Here is an 18,138-nt window from a genome sequence, read left to right as displayed (position 1 = left end):
ACCTCATGAGCCTTCTGGGGCCACCCTGGGGCCTGGGGTGTAATGGGTCGTCCCTGAATGTTGGATAGAAGGTGAACAAATGAAACCATGAATCCATCCTCTGCCCTGTGGGAGCCTGGTGAGGAGACAGACGTGAACACACAGAACCCACCGCTGTGCTAAGGGAGGGAGCCTTGCGCTGCTGGTGGAACCTACAAAGATAAGCCACAGACCTGTTGAGGGCTTGAGGGCTTCTTGGTGGAGGTTTTCTCGGAGCTGGGCCTTGCATGACCACTGTCGGCCGCTTGTTTCTGTTGTCTGTTTTACACAGGCTTAATTCACTTTATTTTTCCGGTATAAAACTGTGGTGGCCACAGCCGGCACCTGGGACCTGTGCACAGAGACAGCACCACGGGTTATTACAGCCTGGGCCTGGGGTCAGCCTCAGGGTACGAGGCGCAGTGATGCCACAGGCAACACTTGTGACCCTTTGCCACAGTGCCAGCCACCGTTCCCGCCATCCTCCCAACACCTGCAGGCTGCTTTTAGCATCATTCCCACTCCACAGAGAGGAACGGGACACAGAAACTGGGGCATAGGGACATACGACAGGTGAGCAGCAGAGCCAGGATTTGGGCCCATGCCGAGCTGGCTCCAGGACTGTACCGCCTTCGGCATAGGTCCCTGGCCTGAGGCTGTCCCCAGTTGCTGGTGACTTGGCATGTGGCTGAGTCCACTCTGTCTCTCGTGTTCTAGGTCATTTCCTGGGAAACAACACGGTCATCGACGTCCTTCGGCAAGCAGGGCTGGAGGTGTTGCACACACCTGCGGGGCAGACCATCCGCAGGTGAGCAGCTGGGGCATCTGGGGGCACGGGCCTGGCTGGCCTGCTGCCACCGTCCACAAAGCCCGCCAGACCCCGTGCTGCATGGCTGGGCTGCACCCTGTCTTCCTGCTCGGGCCTGTGGGCAAGTTGTGAAGAAGCCTCGTAGGGCCCGGCTGTGACCAGGCAGCCAAGAGTGGAGGGGCTGGGCTGGAGGTGAGCGGACTGGGAAGGAAGCTGGGAGGTGAGGCTGGGGGCTGGGGCAGTGGGAGTGGGAAGAGCGTTAGATCCTGAGAGATGCTCAGGATTTAGAGCCTGGTGAGCAGGGGGGTGGAAGGACTCCGCAGGATACCTGGGGTGCTGCCTAGAGACCTGGGGGATGCCCGGCCGCACCCCCCCTTTCTTTGACCGCACCTCTTGGCTGTGCCTCCCTACCCCTGACTTTCCCACCAGGGCACACCTACTCTACTCAAATAGCCATCACTGGGCATCTGAGGGGTTCCTATCCCCCCTAGGCTGGGTGTCCCCCGAGGGCAAGGGCCAGCTGGGCCCACTTGTGGCCCACGGTGCCAGGGCGGGCCTGATGGGCGTTAGCCCATGCCGGGCAGCTCTGTGGGGGGAGGCAATGACAGGATGTTCGAACTTGGGGGTTCCGTGCAGCCCGCACTCCAACCGTAATGCAGGAACATGCTTCACTAGCCCACAAAGGTGGCCACAGTGCAGTTTCAGTCCCTGTCTCTGACATGACATGAGCCAGAGTCAGAAAAAAGTTTGAACAATCATAGCGAATATTTATTGATGGTTCACGGTACACCAGGCTCTCAGCATTTTTAGCTCATTGAATCCTTACAACACCTCCATGAGTTAGTAACTATGAGTATCCCCATCTTAAAATTGAGGAACTTGAGGCCCAGAGAGGTAAAGTCACTGGCAGAGGGATACACAGCTCATGTAAATGGCAGTCTGGCTCTAGAGCCTCCCTAAACTCCTAACCATTCCCCGTCCCCTCTCTGGGGACTGGAGGTGGGCTTGGAAGTGGGAGTGCTCAGGAATGACTGAGGCTTTGCTCCTTGCTCTGCAGAGATGAGGCTTGCCCCCCCTTGCCCAGGGCTTTGAGCCTCTGGTCTCCTAGCTCTGGGCCAGTGCTCACCCTTGTCTCCATGGCTCTTCTAGAAGAACTTAAAAACTCCCTCACATTGGACTCCTTCCTCTTCTGACCATCTGAGTCAGCCTGATGAGACTGTTCCTCCTGCATGTTTGAGTGCAGCGTGAAGCAGTTTGCCCTGGGCCAGCACAGGGGTGTGCTGGAGGAGTGAGAGGCCCAAGGCAGCCTCGCTCGGGGACAAGGCATTCCTCACGCTCCCCTACATAGCCCCAAGGACTTCATCTCAGAGCTCATTGTGTCTGCCCAGGCCAGGCAGGGTGGGCAGAGAGGCCGGTGAGGCTGCCTCAGCTCCTATTCATCTCAGAGCCCAGGCATTAGAGGAAGGTCCCCCGCCTCTTCCCCTCCCTGCCCGGCTCCGCTCTGAGAGCTCTCAGGCTGAGTCTCCAGCACACGATGAAGTCCCGGGGTCGGGGCGGGGGGGCCCGAGGGGCTGGGATGCTGAGGAGATCCCAACAATAAAAGCCATCCTCGGCCACAGGTGTTTCCTGGATCCATCTTTTTGTCCGCCTGTTTTGAATTATCTCCCTAGCAGCTGCAACATCTCCTGGTCCCTGGGAATCTGGGGTTGCTGTGGGGGCTGGGGATGGACAAGCTGAGCTGATGGCCTTCTCTCCTTCAAGGAGGGAGAAGCCCCTCACCCCATCGTGCATGCAGGAGTGGAGGACAGGCTGTATGCCGCTTCGGGTGTCACCGTACCTTTATGGTCCCCATGACACATCCAGCCTTCTGCCAGGGTCCGACCGAGGTCCTCCAGAGAAAGTCCGTTCGGGCGCCAGAGAGGAAAGAATAAAAGGGAGACGAGCAGAGGATGTTCCTGGGCCAAGACACCTGTATATAGAGCACTGTATGGAATGTGAATTCCACGAACACACACCTAATCAATGCTTTAGTGCCTACTATGGCCAAGTCCCTTTGCTGGCAGGCCAACGTTAAAGAAATGCTTGTTATGTGCCAGGCACTGTGTTAAGACCTCATCTTATTGAACCTCGTGGTAAGCTTATGAAGTAAGTGGTATGACTACTCCCATCTTACAGCTCCCTGAAGCTCCAGACCACCGTGGCACCTGCCCTTGGTCACACAGCCTGTGAGCTGCAGAGCCCAGGTGTGAACCCATGTCTGTCTACCTCTAGCCGGAGCTCTAACTTGCTGAACACTGTCCCACCTCCCCAGAAGGGTGTTCAGGAGGTAGATGTTGAATGCACGGATGGGTGGTTGGATGAATGACACGAGTAACCACATTAATACTTAATAATATTTAATGAATAATGTTCATTACTAAAACATTTCAGCTGCTAACTATGAACGAGTCAGTGTTCTAAGGGCTTTGCTTGTGTTAACTTATGAAATCCTCATGATGCCCCTCGGAAGCACGGGCTATGGGATGAGGCACAGCACAGTTAGTCACTTGCCCCAAGTCCCTCAGCCAGAGTTTGTGGAATGAAAGACCCTGACGAAGGTCAGATATGCCCCCAGAGACCTGCCCATGGCTCCCGCCCTCCGCTCCCACGAGTCTGGGCTCAGATGTCACCCGGCAGTGACCAGACCCCCTTGCATGCCTAGCACCTTCCACCCGCCCTCCTGGCCTCCTCCAGGGCTCCCACCGTCTGCCATCCTTACCGTCCATCTTCTGCTTCGGAGAGGGAGCTCAGAATGGACAGGGACCTAGTTTAGACTGCTTTTGCCCAACTCCTAGAAGAGTGCCCGGCGCAGGGAGTCCCTCAGTGAAAGGAGTCAGAGCTCCCTCTATCTCTAGACAGCACACACCCTGGCCCGGGGTGGCAGGGGCACCCAGCATTTCCTCCTGCGGTGACAGCCTTCCCGCTGGGTGGCATTCGCTGTTGCGCATGAGTGACACATTCCCACACGTGCGCCTCACGTGCTCTTGCCCCTTTCCAGCCCCGCCACCCGGAGCCCTGCGCCGCCCCCCGAGGGGACCTCGGCGAGCCCAGACCCAGCCACCCCTGCCGCCGTCGCCGTCCCCGCAGCGCCCTCAGCCGCCCCCACCGCCCCGCCTGAGGAGGAAGACCCGGCCCTGTCCCCACACCTCCTGCTCCCCGACAGCCTCAGCCAGCTGGAGGAGTTTGGGCGGCAGAAAAAGTGGCACAAGAGGCAGAACAAGCAGCAGCGGCCACGGCAGTTCAATGACCTGTGGGTCCGCCTCGAGGACAGGTGAGCGGCAGCGGGGCGGGCCCGTCTGGGGCTGGCCACCTCTCCCAGCCGGCCTCAGACACATACGCACACACCCCGGAGCCGGGGCCTCTCTCCTCCAAGAGCCCTGCTCGGAGGAAGTGGGCCAGGTGGGTACTTGAGCAGAAACTTATGGGATAGCTTGACCCTCCCCCCACCTTCACAAAGGCTCCTCCTGGTCATTCAGCAGGGCTTACAGAGCATGCTCACATCTGATTTTTTCATTTTTATTCTCAAAATGAGAGCAAGTACACTTCTTTCCATTTTAAAGGTAAGGGAATAGAAACTTCCCTAAGGTGCACTGGACAGAAGTCTGCTTTGCCTTTAGCTTCCCTGGATGCACCTGGGGTGCACAGCAGTCTCCTTTTGTCCCACGGGCCAGACGGTGACACTAAGAGTGAGTAGAGCAGGCTGGCTACCTGCAAAGGCTGTGAGCTCCCTGTCCCTGGAAGGTCTGAGTGGCTGACACCCGGGCAGGGAGGGTGCAGGGGGTCCCACTCTGCAAGAAGAGATGGCAGGGGCTGACCACTGCCCTTACTGCTAATCCTCCATCTTGGCAGGGGGTGGGGGGGATCTGTGGTGAACAATGGTGAGCATGGGCGGGTGCAGAGATCATCCTGCTGTGCCAATACCTGTCTGTCCCCTGCCTGTGTGCTCCTGCCACCCCTGTGCCACCCTCTCAGCCTGTCACCAAAGCTCCTGCTGTAACCAGGATGCCATCTCCCAACTTCTGCCTGCAGGCTCGGTACAGAACAGTCTCCCTAGCTTCCACGTTGGCGGGTAGGAATCTCCGTGTGTAGTGAACAGTGTCACCTTGTCAGTGAAGGTCAGAGTCCTACCCACTGTGGTAGCCCAGCCCTGGACCTCGTGCCCCAGAAGTGGGCCTTTGGAGACTTGGAGTCTCCCCTGAGCCCTAAAGACCATCATCTGGGACTTCCTCCACATTCCCAGAAAGAATCATCTGGGGTACCTGTAAACAAACAAATGTCCAGGCCCCACTGCAGACCTCATAAATCTGACCCTGCACCGCATGGGCCTGGGGAGTTGTGTGTTTGAGTCTGCCCTTGGGTTGAATGTGCACTCAAGAGTCTTCTCAGCAGCTTTGGGGAACATGGACCCAGTTCTGCATTTACAGGCTGCGGGGCAGGGGGTCTGTCCAGGGTCACACAAGCCATCAGGGGCTGCCTCCTGCCCTGTCGACTTCATGGTCCTCCTGCAGCCAGGTCTCTGAGTCAATGACAAAACGTTGACACAGTCCAGTCCACTCTCCTAAAGTCTGGGAGGTGCACTATTCTACAAAGACTTCCAGCAAATAGGAGTGGAGCCCATTGCTCCTTTGGGCTTTGGTTTCAAAGCATCTGACTTGGGTTAGTGGGAAATGCACTTGTTTGGAGCCCTGGCCAGCCTGGCCCCCCAAAGGCAGAGGCACCGCTGGAGCTGTATTAGCGGGGACATGTTTGGCTCACATGCCCGGCATGGGCCGCTCCCTCCAGCCCGGGAGCGCGGGCAGGGAGTTGCATCAGAGAGCCACTTCTTCAGCACTGGGGACGGCCTGCAGCCTCCCAGGGAGCAGCGGGGCCAACAGAGGCGCTGGGGGCCCATAGAAAGCTCCAGTTGGGAGGGTGACTCAGGGCCCTTGTCAACCTGCTGGGGCAACCAGGAGACCCAGCCAGGGGTGGGCCCAGCCCATGAGGGGCCAGGGAGCTGGCTGTCAGCTCCAGCAACAGACCCCCGACCCTAACTGCTTCTGAAAGGTAAATTTCGGCAAACGACTCCAAACAGTTTCCTTTTCACAACACGTAACTCTGAAACACAGAGCCTGGTTTCAGGAGAAGAAAATAGCTTTTCTTTGGCAAGCGGGAGCCCTTTCTCCAACCTAACAGGTAAATTGTGGTTGGCTAGCTTTCTTCCGTCTGGTGGGGTTGGAGAAGGAAGTTTCCACGAATGGGCACCCCGTTTGAGTTCTCGATGCTTCTCAGGGAAGCAGGCCCTGAGCTCCTTGAGAGGCCTAGGTGAGGGTGCAGCTTCTGTCACTCCCAGGGGACTCACCCCACCCACCTGGGGATTCCAAGTTTCCGGTCCTCTGCGGGGGAGCAGAGGAGAGCTCTCCGAGGGGGAACCTAAGGCCCATTTGTAGCCACTCTAACAAAACCATTTTCCTTGGAGCTGTGATTCCATTCCAAGTTTTCTTGTTTTCTTCCTCCCAAATCCTGCCAGAGCCATCCATCACCTCTCCCAGCTCCTGCTCCACCTGTGACCACCCCTTGCCCGAGCACACTGCCCCCAGCAGCTTGAGATTCTTCGGTGCTCCCTGCCACCGCTAGGGATGCAGATCTGTGGTCTCCCCTCCGGCCCGAGGCCGCCCTTCCTGCGGGCCCTGTCCTGGTCGGGCTGTACGCCACCCTCAGCGGGCCATGCCTGGCTTACCGCCCACCTTTGTTCTTGCTTTTCTCTCTGCCGGCGGTGGGCGCGAGGGGACATTGGCCGAGCTCCCGCTCTGTGCCCGGCACCGCAGCAGGCTCCTATGTCCTCATGCCTCGGGTCCTGTCAGGAGTCTGGGAAGTAAACTTTGTTTGACAAACAAGGAAACTGAGGCCCAGCGAGGTCAGGTAACTCGTGCAAGACCACACAGCAAGTGAGCTGCAGAGTCAGAGCGCACACCCAGGTCTGTCTAACGCTGAGGCTCACATTCGCCCGTGGCCACGCAAATGCCCCTCCTGCTGTCACCTCCAAGCAACTCCTCTCTCCTCACCGGCTGTGTCCCTTCTCTCCTCCCCCACACCCCACAGCCCCCTCAGGAGCCCCCTCACTCACACGGCCTGCGATTCCTCACTTGTGTTTCAAGGCCTGGGGGCCCTGGGCACCAGATCTGGGTTGGACGACTGTGGCCACCAGGGGCCTCGCTGGGGGTTTGCTGACCCTCCCCTTGCCCCTCAATCCCTGAGACAGAAACACCCCAGAGGAAGTTTAGGGAAGCCGCAGCCCTTGGCAGGGTGATTTACGAGGACCCCCGGAAAGGGCCAAGCGTGTGTCTGCAGACGGCTGTGCTGCAAGCACGGAACTCCGAGGGAACCCCCAGGGAATCCCCATGTTGGAGGGCCAGGAGGCGGGCAGCAGGGCAGGGCTCGCTCCCACTGGCTGTGTGCCGTATGGGACCTGTGACAATCCTCGGTCTCTCTTTTTGGGCAGTTAGGGCCTTGGTTGGTCTCCGAAGGTCATGCTAGCTCTGCTGCTCTCCCTGTCCACGGCTGGGGTACGTGTGCGCACGATGGGGGTGGAGGGGTGCATAAACAAGGGAGCAGAGTGCTGGGCCGTCAGGACAGAAGGGCAGTGGCAGGGAAGGGAGCTCCTTCCAAGGGCTGGGCGTGGCTGGAAGTAAGGCACAGGTGCGCATCAGTGTGGACGGACCCAGGGCCTTGTGGGTGCACCATGCGGGACCCACACACTCACACACGCACAGCGTGTCATTGTCCTTCTGGGCCTAGATTTCCCTGGGGTTTGAGCCGGTGGCCAGGGCCCCCTCGAAGGGGAAAAGACACAGTGTTCTAACCCCTCGGCCCCTGGGAGGGCTCTGCACACCTCTGGCTGGCCCACCCGTCCTGCCCCAAGCTCCCCAGTGCCAGTTTCTCTCAGTAAAGCCAGACCTTCTCCTCAGAGGGTCCAGCGTGGTCAGCGTCTCTGTATGAGGCCAGAATGCCATGGGATTAGAGGTAGAAGACACCCCATGAGAAAGGGGGAAACTGGATCACTCCATGAATAAAAGCACAGACAAATGCAGGCAGAATGGGCTTCAGCGCCCAGCTCTGCCCTGTGCTTGCTTTGCGGATAGAGAGGAAACGAAGGGATGCTTATAAAGTGGTAAGCTGGCACCAGACCACCGCTGGTGGGACTCTTGGGCTGGCCTCAGATGCCACTCTCCCCGACCCCAGCAGGAGCTGCTCGTGGGTCCCTAGCGCCTCTTAGGCTTCAAGCCTTCAGTGAGCCACTGGGTGGGTGCCGCCCACTCCCCCCTGCTTAACAGGAGCACACTGGCCACACACTGGTGGGGACGAGAGCAGGGAAAGTCTCAGGCCACGGCCAGGCAGGGACAGCTTCCCAACACGGTGTCACCGAAGGAGCCCTGGAGCCCCGGTCAGTGTTCCTGTGCCTGCGAAGGAATCGGTCAGCCGGGGCCGTGGGGAAGATGAGGGCATTGCCAGCAGAGAAGGCCGTGAGGCCAAAGGCCTGGAGGTGGGCATGGGCCTTTGACATCGGGACATCGGGCTGTGGGCAAAGCCCGCTTGGCTCTGAGAGGCTGAGGCCAGACCAGACTGGCAGCGGAGTCTCCTCCAGCCGGGCCACATCAAGAGCTGCACCCCCAGGCAGTAGGACCGCCTGGCAGCGGGGCCCTGCACGCCCAAGCCCCATCTCCACTCTGTCTCCCCGGAAGCCTTGGAGGAGGTCGCCCAGAGCACAGCCAGCAGCCCTTTGCATTGGGAAGAAGGCCACCACCTTCCGAGGCCCGGCCTCGAGAGAGGAGGCTCTGTGCCACGTGGGGTGCCCAGAGCGGAGGCCTCAGTGGGCAGACAGCTGACACTGTCTCAAGCAGCAACCCTCCTTCTCTGTGCTTTACACCTTCAGCTTCTGCCTAAGATCTCCCTCCTGGCTTCTGCTGCTAGAAAACATTTTAAAATGCATGGGTCTGTTCCTGCTCCTTCATTGTACACGTAGGGAAACTGAGGCCTAGAGGGCAGGACTTGCCCCAAGTCACACGGCAAACAGGGACATAAGGCATTCTAGAACAGGGCTTCAGCCTTTCACCCAAGCAGTGGGGCCCTTCCCCATGCGAGGGGCCCTGTCGGCTCAGAGCAGACTCGGCCGCTTGGTGCCAGCCGTCTGCAGAGCCTGGGAACACTCAGTGTGTTTGGTTTGGCTTCGAGGCCATTTTGCCATGAGACAGTTTCCCCCTGTATGGGCCTGGGGGCGTGGGGGAGGGGGATCTGGGCCTGGGGACTGAGTTTTGTGAGCAGAGTGGGCCGGGGAGGCGGGGGCATCTGGAGGGGCTTTCCGCCCCCCACCCCACTTCCCTGGGACTCTTTCCAAGCAATAAAACCCCTGCTCGGGCTCCAAGGGGGAATGTGCATCTTTGGTTTTCAAAGTGTGAGAGCAAATGCTTTTGGGCGCCTTCCTCAGCGAGACATAATTTTCATAACTCCTACTTGATCTTCCCTCTGATGGCAGGGCTGGCTGCAGCCAGTCTGGGCCCCTCTCTGGGCACCCCAAGTGGCACAGAGCCTCCTCTCTTGAGGCTGGGCCTCCTAGCCTCCTGGCTGCTCAGGCTGAAAGGACAGGGCAGGCACTAGGAAGGGACCGTGGTGGACACTTTGTGTAGCCTGTGGAGTTTCTCTTCATTAGAAGAGAAAGGGAGAGAAAGGGCTCAGGCAGTGGCTTGGGCACAGGCTTGACCCTCCCGGGGCCGAGGCCACATGGGCCTCACCTCCCACCCCGGCGAGCCTCCACACACAGCTTCTCCGGGTCTCAGCAGGAAGCGCCACACTGACCCCTGTGCCCTCTGACGGGTGTGCCTCTGTATCCCAATCCCCTGCAGGCTGTCCCTTCATCCTGGAAATGGGGACAATGAGGTGACACGTGTACAGCATCGCAGTCTCTACGGGCTCCTAGGAAACGCTTCACAAGTGGAGGACGCTGTTAGCGGGAGAGCTACACACACAAACATTCTAACGACGATGCTAAACACAAAGCCGTGTCGTGCTTCCAGCGCGCGGGGCGCTGCTCAAAGCACTTCCCACGCAGGAGCCCGTTCAGGCCTCCTCTGCCGAAAGAGGTACCTGTGTAGGACCCAGCAGCATCGATGAGACACACACAAGGTTCCTTGGGAACCTTAACTCTCCCTGGAGGCCTTAAGGGGAAGGAGAACCCACCAGAGAGGCCTCCAAGAGAGGGGATATTGAGCCAGGCCTTCAGACATGGGTGGGAAATGGCAGCAGGAGTCAGTGTGACTGGACAGGGTGACACGTACTGGCGGAGGCAGGAAAGGTGAGGTCGGCCAGCCCCCGACTGCGTGAGGGGTCTCAGTGCTCAGCTGGCCGCTACAGGCTGGGGCATCATCTGCCAGATACTGTGTGTCGTCAGGGGCAAAGCCTCCTGGTCTACCCCTCTTCTGTTCCACAGGCACACTCTCTACCTAGGAGCACCTTCCCTCTGTCCATGGTGCATGACATGCTGTTGCTCCCTCCTCTCCTGATAGCCCCTCTAGGAGTTTCTAAAGACAGAGGAACACAGTACACGGCAACTGTAGATGCCAGGCTGAGAAGAACCTCATGTGAGGAGGTGGCAGGTTCTCGTGGCTGGAGCATGACCAGGATAGAGAACGAGGGACAGGCCAGGAGCGAGGACCTTCTTGACTGAGGGCATGTGGACACCCACTCCCAGATTAGAGGTCTCAGCCCACTCGGAGGCAGGGGTGTACATGGTGACCCCGGGCTCCCCTGTACACCCACCCAAGGCTGAGGCTGAGCCAGGCTGTGTGAGAGGCGTCTGGCCGGGATGGGAGTGGGGCTGGATCTTTGTGGTGATGATCATAGAGCTCACAGTGACTATGGCCAATTGTTGGGACCCTATGCCGAACCCATGGAAGGGCAGGCCAAGGTAGAGCAGGGGACTCCCTGAGGACCCAGCGAGTGAGCAGCCTCCTGGGGAGGGGCATTAAGCACTGGAAAAACGGGGCAGCGTCCCACGTGGAGGAGGCTGCTCACACCGAAGACACCCAGGGAAGGGCAAGCTTCCTGCCCGTGCATCACCTGCTAGCGAGCACCTACTATGTGCCTGGTTCCGATCCCAGCCTTCGTGTGAGTCCTGGAGCAAGTTACTTAACCTCTTCCTGCCTCAGTTTCTCCCTAAGTAAAATGGGGATAAGAGTCAGACCTGCCTCCTAGTGTTGCCATGAAGTATGTACTAGGTGCTGGCCCAGAGCTGCCACAGGCTGGGGGTAAGTATTTCTCTGGCCACCGGGGGCACCCTCAGCCACGTGCAAGGGTAGACTCTTGTCTTCAGGCAGACTGCTCTGTCACCTCTTCCAGGAGGCCTTCCTGGCCTTGCCCTGGACAGGGACCCCTCTTTGTGCCCCCTGCCCGGCCTCCCCTCCCACCCTTGTACCCCTGCTGTGAAGGGACTTGTCAGGTCCTCTGTCTGCATCTCCACCTGCTTCCCCGACCCAGGGCTCCACGAGAGCAGGTGGGGCCCAGCGCCCCCTGGGGCTCCAACTCTTTCTTCATCCTGGAGCCTTCTACCCGTATGGCCTCTCTGGGTTATATGCCTGTGTCTTTGTCTGTCCTTGTCTCCTCTCCTCCTCTGTCCCTGGCCCTCTCTTTGTTGGCCATGTGCTCTCTCTCTCCTTCCAGGACTTGAGCCGCTTACCTGGTCCTGCACCCCATCTGGCCCCTGTCCTCCCCTGCACTTCCCCACGGCACCAGGCTCTGGCCTCAGCCAGCAGGCTCGTTCCGCACTCAATCTCCCTATTTCTCTGTCCCTTCCTCCCTCCTTCTTTCCCTCCCTCTCTTTCATAGGTTCTCTTGAGCCAACGATCTCACCCATTCCCTCCAAAACTGGCTTCTCTTTTTATGAGTTCATGAAGGATCACAGGTTTCCCTCAACCTCCCTGGACTTGTGTAGAGGGCGGCTGCCCCGGGGCTGCCCCGGGTGCTGGCCCTGCTTCTCCTGGGACCCGGTGCCATTTAGCCTCCCCGAGCCCCAGCCCTCTCATCTGGGGGAAGGGGGTGATGAGACCCACTGTGAAGGTTGGTTTTGAGGCCAGAGAGACCCTCAGGACCTGGGAGCTGTGATCAGGAGGGCCGGGAGATGGTAGGGTGGTCCGTGTGGTTGGCTTCCTGTCAGTTTCGGGCTGGGTGGGCACAGTGGCAGGAGAGTGCCTGCGCACACAGGCGTGGAGGCTGACTGCCCCAGCGTGACCCCAGACCCAGCTCCTCCGTGTCACTTTCATCCTTTCTGCCCTGGGACCTGTGTCGAGTGGTCACACTTGAAGCCTGTAGCCTCGGGAGCGCAGCCGGCCGGCTGTGTGGCTCTGGGTCGCTCATTTTCCCTGCGCAGCCCCTCGTCTCCTTCTCCATTTATAAGAAAATAGATTCCCTAAAGTCGCCTAGAACCCCAGGCCACAGCCCAGGACGAGGCTACTGAGCGGTCACGCCGCGGTTCTCCTGCTTTCTCTCTCCCTCTAGCACGGCCGCCTCACCGCCCCCGCCGCCCCTGCAGCCTACGCACAGCTCCGGGACAGCAGGGCCCCCCTTGCAGCCCTCAGAGCGGCTTCAGCAGCGGGAAGAGCCAGGCCCCACCAGCAGCTCTGCGCCCCGCTGCCCACAGCCCACCCTGGGCCTCCTCCCCGCCATCCTGGCCAGCGTTGCAGCCCCCCTCCTGCGGCACGCCCTTGGGCCCTCCTGACCTTGGCCACCAGTGCAGAGAAGCCAGAGAAACCACAGGAGGGTCTGTGGCTACACCCCACTGCCCCTGCCACCACGTCCAGGGTGCCTGACACCTCACGGGCAGTCCAGACGGGATCCGTTAGAACACTAGAGCTTTATTGTACCCAAGTTACATCTTCTTTTTTGTAGAAGGATCTTAATTTCCCATAGTGCTATGGGGCTCTTTTGTAAAATATGTGTCCATATTAAAAAAGAAAAATGTATTTATTCTACCGATAAAACTATTTTTATGTGGCCTATGTTAACCCTTTAAGTAGCCCCAATGCCAACCCAGGAAGTGAACCCAGGCTGCCAGGATGTCTGCAAACCTCAGGCAGACCGTGGCTTTGAACTGGCTTGCTCCTAGACCCGCAGAAGCCTCCGGTGTCTGGGTTTGGCTTCTCCCACCATGGGGATCTCAGAGAGAGGGGCAGGCAGACAGGCTTAGCTTTTGTGAAGCTGGATCTGGGAGCCAGAGATGTGAACGCTGACGATCCTTCCCTCCCCTGGATGCATCCTAAGGTGGGAAGATACTTTAGGAAAGAATGCTGCTATTTTGAAAGCCCTGAGTGTCTGTGAACTGGCCTTCCAGAGCTCTTGGTAAGTGTTTGGACCAAAGCACGGGGGTGGGGGAGGGATGGTGGTGCTGAGGGGGGTCATCCCCCAGCCCTCTGCGACAAATGGTTAAGTTGAGACCCAAAGAGAAGAAGGTGGTTGCCCAAGGTCATGCAGCAAGTGGGAGAGCCGGGATGTGAATCTGGACCTCTCTGTTCTGGTTTCATTAATCTTCTATAAGCCTGGCTTATAGAAGAGCCTCTTGATGTCATGGCCAAACAGAGTGAGCTGGGCCAAAGGACAGGTGTGGGCACAAAAAGGCAATTTTAGGGACTGAGGCTCTAGGAGTCGCGTGGTAATAACAATCCTAATGTAAGCCACCATTTGTCCAAGGCCTGCATCGTGGCAGGCATTTTGCACACTCACTTTATCACTGATCCTCATGCCAGTTCTGTGCGATGTGATTGCCCCCATTTCACAGATGAGGAAACTGAGCCCCCCAAAAGGATAAATGGACTTGCCTAAGGTCACCTGGCTGGGACATGACCCCAGATCAGTATGATTCAGAAGCAATGCTTGTCCCCTGGACCATATTTTGCCATGTTCTTTCTGCACAGGGAAGCTCTGCAGAAGGCAGATCTCACCCAAATGGGCCAGCACAAGCTCCTTGCTCCAACCAAAGAGACCTACTGGCCACAGTCACTCATGTCGGCCCCTCTGAGCGAAGGGCTCTGGCAACAGTGTGGACCACGTGTCCCATGCCCCAACATGTCTTATCTTGGAGCCAGTGAGAGGCTTTCCTATCAAATCAGAGGCTGGTGGGTGGGGGAATCTGGGCAGGCAGGCAACTGAGACTTAGGGAAACTGACCTCACTCCTCTGCCTCCAGGGTGGTAACTGAGATAGCACAGGACCCAGGTTGGCTGCCTCCTAGCCCTAAGTCTTCACTGGGCTGGTGGCTCGTCAGTTACTGAGTTGGAACCCACGAGCAGAAAGGGCCCCTCATTTGACAGATAAGAACGGTAATAGTAATCATGAGGCCCAGAGAGGGGAAGCACCCAGCTGGCCGGGTCTGCTGACCCCCAGCCCAGTGCTCCACAGTGTCACCACACCGTGGCTTTCCCTGGCAGGCCCGGGAATGGCTGATCAGACCCAGTGCCGTTGTGCCCAGCCCGGCAGCTGTGTCCCTTCTGAGACAGAATTCCGGACATCTCCGGACGGCCAGAGGCCCCATGAGCACCTTGGCCAGCAGCTAACTTCTTTTCATCTCGGCCCTGGATGGACATGTTTGAGCTTGAGACCTGGCAGGAGTCCTGAGATCTGCTTCAGAGGGTCCAGCCAGCCCCATGGGCATCACGTTGTAAACTGAACTTGACCCCAGCCAGGGCTGGAGTCCGTTTATCTTTGGCAGAAATGTGACTTCCTATTTCTGAGTGGGAAGGGGCTTCGCTGACTTCTAAAGCAGGCTCGGAAGGCCTGTTGGACATCAAACAGATGGTGCGGAGCGCTCTGTAGATGAGATAAGTGTCAAGGAATTAGAAGCCAGATTTCCCTCAGTTCAGTGCAGTGTGTGGCATGAGATGCACTCAGCCGAAGCCTGAGGTGAATTAAAGATGAAACATTTGAGCTAACAGTCCAGGTACCTGACTGCATGCCCAGTTCTGTGCCGGGCATGAGCCCAGAGAGGTAAATCAACCCGCTGTGTGACTGTTGAGCACGCGCATGCGGTGCCAGGCGAGGTGTTGAGGCCTCATCTGTGCACCTTTCCTGGCCCAGAGGAACCCTTCGTCATCAAGGCGGAGCAAGCAGCCCAATCGTAGGTTCCTAGAAGGAACTTGAGAGGTTATCCTACCCAGGCCCCTGACCACAGACAGATTCAGCCCTAGTCTTCCCCAGATCCATCCTCTGGAGAGATTAGGAGATTCCAGACGTTCCCTCCAGCAAGCGCTCAAGTGTCTAAAGACGGATGGATGGCGGCAGAGGGGTGGGCCGGCTGATTAGGTAGCCCGGTGCCCACAGGACAGCCAGAGCCAATGTCGATCGGACGTCTACAGCCTGAGCTCACAGATCCCCGCGGCCCACCCACCGGCCGGGGTGGGAAACAAACTTACATCCCAGAAGACCTGAGGCATGTCTGTGGAAATCTGCGTGGCTGGGACACTAAATTCTCTCATCCCGAGCCAGGGAACCACCACGCCATCCACAGCCACTTACACACTTTGGATGATCTGTCCACCACTGCTGACATTTTTTCCAGCATGTTCTATGTGCCTGTCCTCATAAAAAGCCCCTGTTGCTCTGAGAGCCCCGTGTACATTTCTTAGGGCTTTCATGGTTGACCTTCAAGTGGCAGAGAAGATGGGAGGACTGAGACCCAGCAGGCTAAGTGACCTGCCCAAGGTTAGGCAGCGTGTCAGTGGTGGCCCTCGGTCCCCGTCTCAGGAAAACTGACCGAACGGCCCAGGGGCATTCTGGAAGCTGCCAGCATGGCCACGTCCTTCCAGTCCTTCTCCAGGCTGTTCTGACGCACCAGCAGCCAGGTGAAGGCAGGGCGAGTGGAAATGTTAGGCCGCAGGGAGCTGCAAAAGGCCACCACGGGCCCCTCCAGCTGAGATGCAAAGACCCGGAGCGGATGAAGCACGGAAACTTGCACTGACTGGCAAATTTGCTTTGTGCGCCAAATAACCGCAAGCTGATTTTTCTCATACGCGATGCTCTGCCATCTCCTGCCTCACCCTCGCTAGGCCCGGGCAAGCCTCGGGGCTCGGGACCCCGGTTCCACCTGCCCAGGCTCCAGCCCAGTGTCCTCGTCACAGTGGATCCCAAAGAATGGTCCTCCACCAAAAGTCACATTTAAGAAAACCACCACGAAAGACAAGAGAGGCTCCACCTGGGAACTGCAGCTCTGATGGTGTCCCGTGTGGCGAGAATGAACCGGGCCTCGAGACAGTGTTCCAGCAACTGTGGGATAAGAGCAGGAGTCCTCGGCCTGGCCGACCAGACCCTCCATGATCAGGCCCTGCTGACTTTGCCAGCCACGTCACCCATCTCTCCTACTCTGTGCCTGGCCAGACTAAATCCTTTGTCATTTCTAGAATAGACAGGATGTTCCACATGTGCCACTCCCTGGGTCTGGAAACCCCCTTCTCTTTCCCCAAGTCCTCATTTTTTGAGGATTAACTCAGATAACACTTCCTCCAGGAAGCCCCTGTGATGCTTTTTTGCTTTTTTAGCATCTATCACAACACCCACTGATCAGTGTTGAGACTATAATAGTGTATCTGCTCTCCTACCGGACCGTGAGCTCCTTGATGGCAGGGGTCATGTAAATTCGTCTTTAGATCCTCATCTGACCCAAAGATGGCACTCAGTAGATGTGTAGAGAGGGAAGGAGGAAGGGAGGAATGAAGAGAGGAAAGGAGAGACAAAGACATCAGCTCTGGCAGTGGAATAATCTCTACAAAGCCAAAGCTGTCCTCTACAGGTGGTGAGTTTGCTGTCAGCAGAGGTGTGAGCAGGGCATAGGCCCGCCGGCTGGAGATGTGGTATGAGAGCTGAAGTCTTGGCAAGGGACTGGTGTGGATGACATTGAGGGTCCCTCCTGGCTCTGTAATGCTCAGGTTCTTTGAACATTGTTATTTTTCCAAAAATTCGTCTAAGCAGCCAAAAACATCACCCAGGCTGGCCGTCTAAACCAGTAAGGTTCAGGAATCCATCCAGCCTCACACCCCCGTTCTTCAGGAGCCCAGCCAGGCCTGACGTAAATTGGCAGGCTTGCCTGCTACCCTGAGGCAGGGAGACTTCTGGGTGGTGGGGGAGGGCTGGTCTGGAACCCAGGGCCCCTGACCCCAGCCAGAGCTCCTTCCCTCCCTGCCCCCGACCATGGGGGACAGAAGAGAGGGGCCACAAGGACTGATCGAACCCCTACTTGGCCCTTTCCTGGGAGTAGGGGCACACCCTCAGATCTCCCCATCGTTTCTCCAAATGTTGGCTCTTCCTCTCCAGAGGTGCTCTGGATACTCCTTCACCTTGCTGGGTGACCTTGGGCAAGCCCCTGCTCCTTTCTGATTAAATGGAGACCTTGTTTCCTGCCCGGGCCGTTCTGGGGGCTGGAGGAATGCTGTGTGCAATCTCAGGGCTCCGTGAAGGTGAGGCACCACCCCTCCTCAGGCTCCATGCTCAGCTTTCCTCCCAGACCCCACAGACCGCCTTGGAGTCGGGAGCATGTCGCAGACTGGGCAGGGTGACAGAGTAGCATGCCTTACAGGTTGCTCCCGCCCAGACCTGCTTCAGGGAAGGTGGGCTTTGGATGGGACCTGAATCTAAGACATTTCCAGGGAGGCTCTGAAACATCTTGGGCCCCAGGGGCTGGGGCAGCAGGGGGCTAACTCTTGGCCAAGGGAGGTTCTAGGCCAGAGCAGGGGCAGCTGGAGCTCTTGCCCCATTCCCGGGCCTCAAAGAGATTGCAGAAGGTCTTCCAGCTGACTCATTATGTGACACAAGCTTCAGATCTTAATGTATTTGAAAGATATTGGTGATGTTGTTCTTTTAACCACCTCTTCCCTTCACCTCTGTGAATTATCATGAAGAGTCCTTTAAGAATATAGAAGACAAAGAAAGATGCTATTAATGTTATTTTGCCAAAAATATTTTTGTAGCATAATATATTAATAAAAGACATTATGAATTCAGCAGGACGGTGTCTCTGTGTGCTGATGGCTACACCCCCCGCCCCCGCCCCGCCGCCAGGGAACACTAGGGGAAATCACTCTGCTGGGAGGTCCAAGCCCGGATACAGTGGTGTGGAGGAACTGGAACAGGCCCATTTTCCATGCAAAAGCTTGGGCAGATTTGGGGGGGTGGGTGGGGGTACTTAGGCAGGGATCCAGTGACTGGAGAGGCCTCATTCCAAGTGGCATCCAGAAAGCCCTGGCCAGCCAGAATGAGCTAGAATCT

At 57.8% G+C, this 18,138-nt stretch overlaps 1 protein-coding gene across 2 annotated transcripts in view; it reads left to right on the top strand.

Annotated features, from left to right (window-relative positions):
• TRABD2B (TraB domain containing 2B) overlaps positions 1–17,868 on the top strand; it is a 207,938-nt gene extending 190,070 nt beyond the window's left edge. For both annotated transcript variants that reach the window (XM_027576377.2, XM_027576371.2), the window contains exons 5-7: positions 736–826; positions 3,864–4,136; positions 12,389–17,868. In XM_027576377.2, coding sequence (XP_027432178.1) covers positions 736–826; positions 3,864–4,136; positions 12,389–12,608 — 584 coding nt within the window. In that variant the 3' untranslated portion in view covers positions 12,609–17,868. The remainder of the gene's footprint in view (positions 1–735; positions 827–3,863; positions 4,137–12,388) is intronic.
• Positions 17,869–18,138: the final 270 nt, after the last annotated feature.

This window comes from Zalophus californianus, chromosome 4, assembly GCF_009762305.2.
Source record: "Zalophus californianus isolate mZalCal1 chromosome 4, mZalCal1.pri.v2, whole genome shotgun sequence".
NCBI classification, from domain to species: Eukaryota; Metazoa; Chordata; class Mammalia; order Carnivora; family Otariidae; genus Zalophus; species Zalophus californianus.
This window is presented reverse-complemented; position numbering and strand designations above follow the sequence as displayed.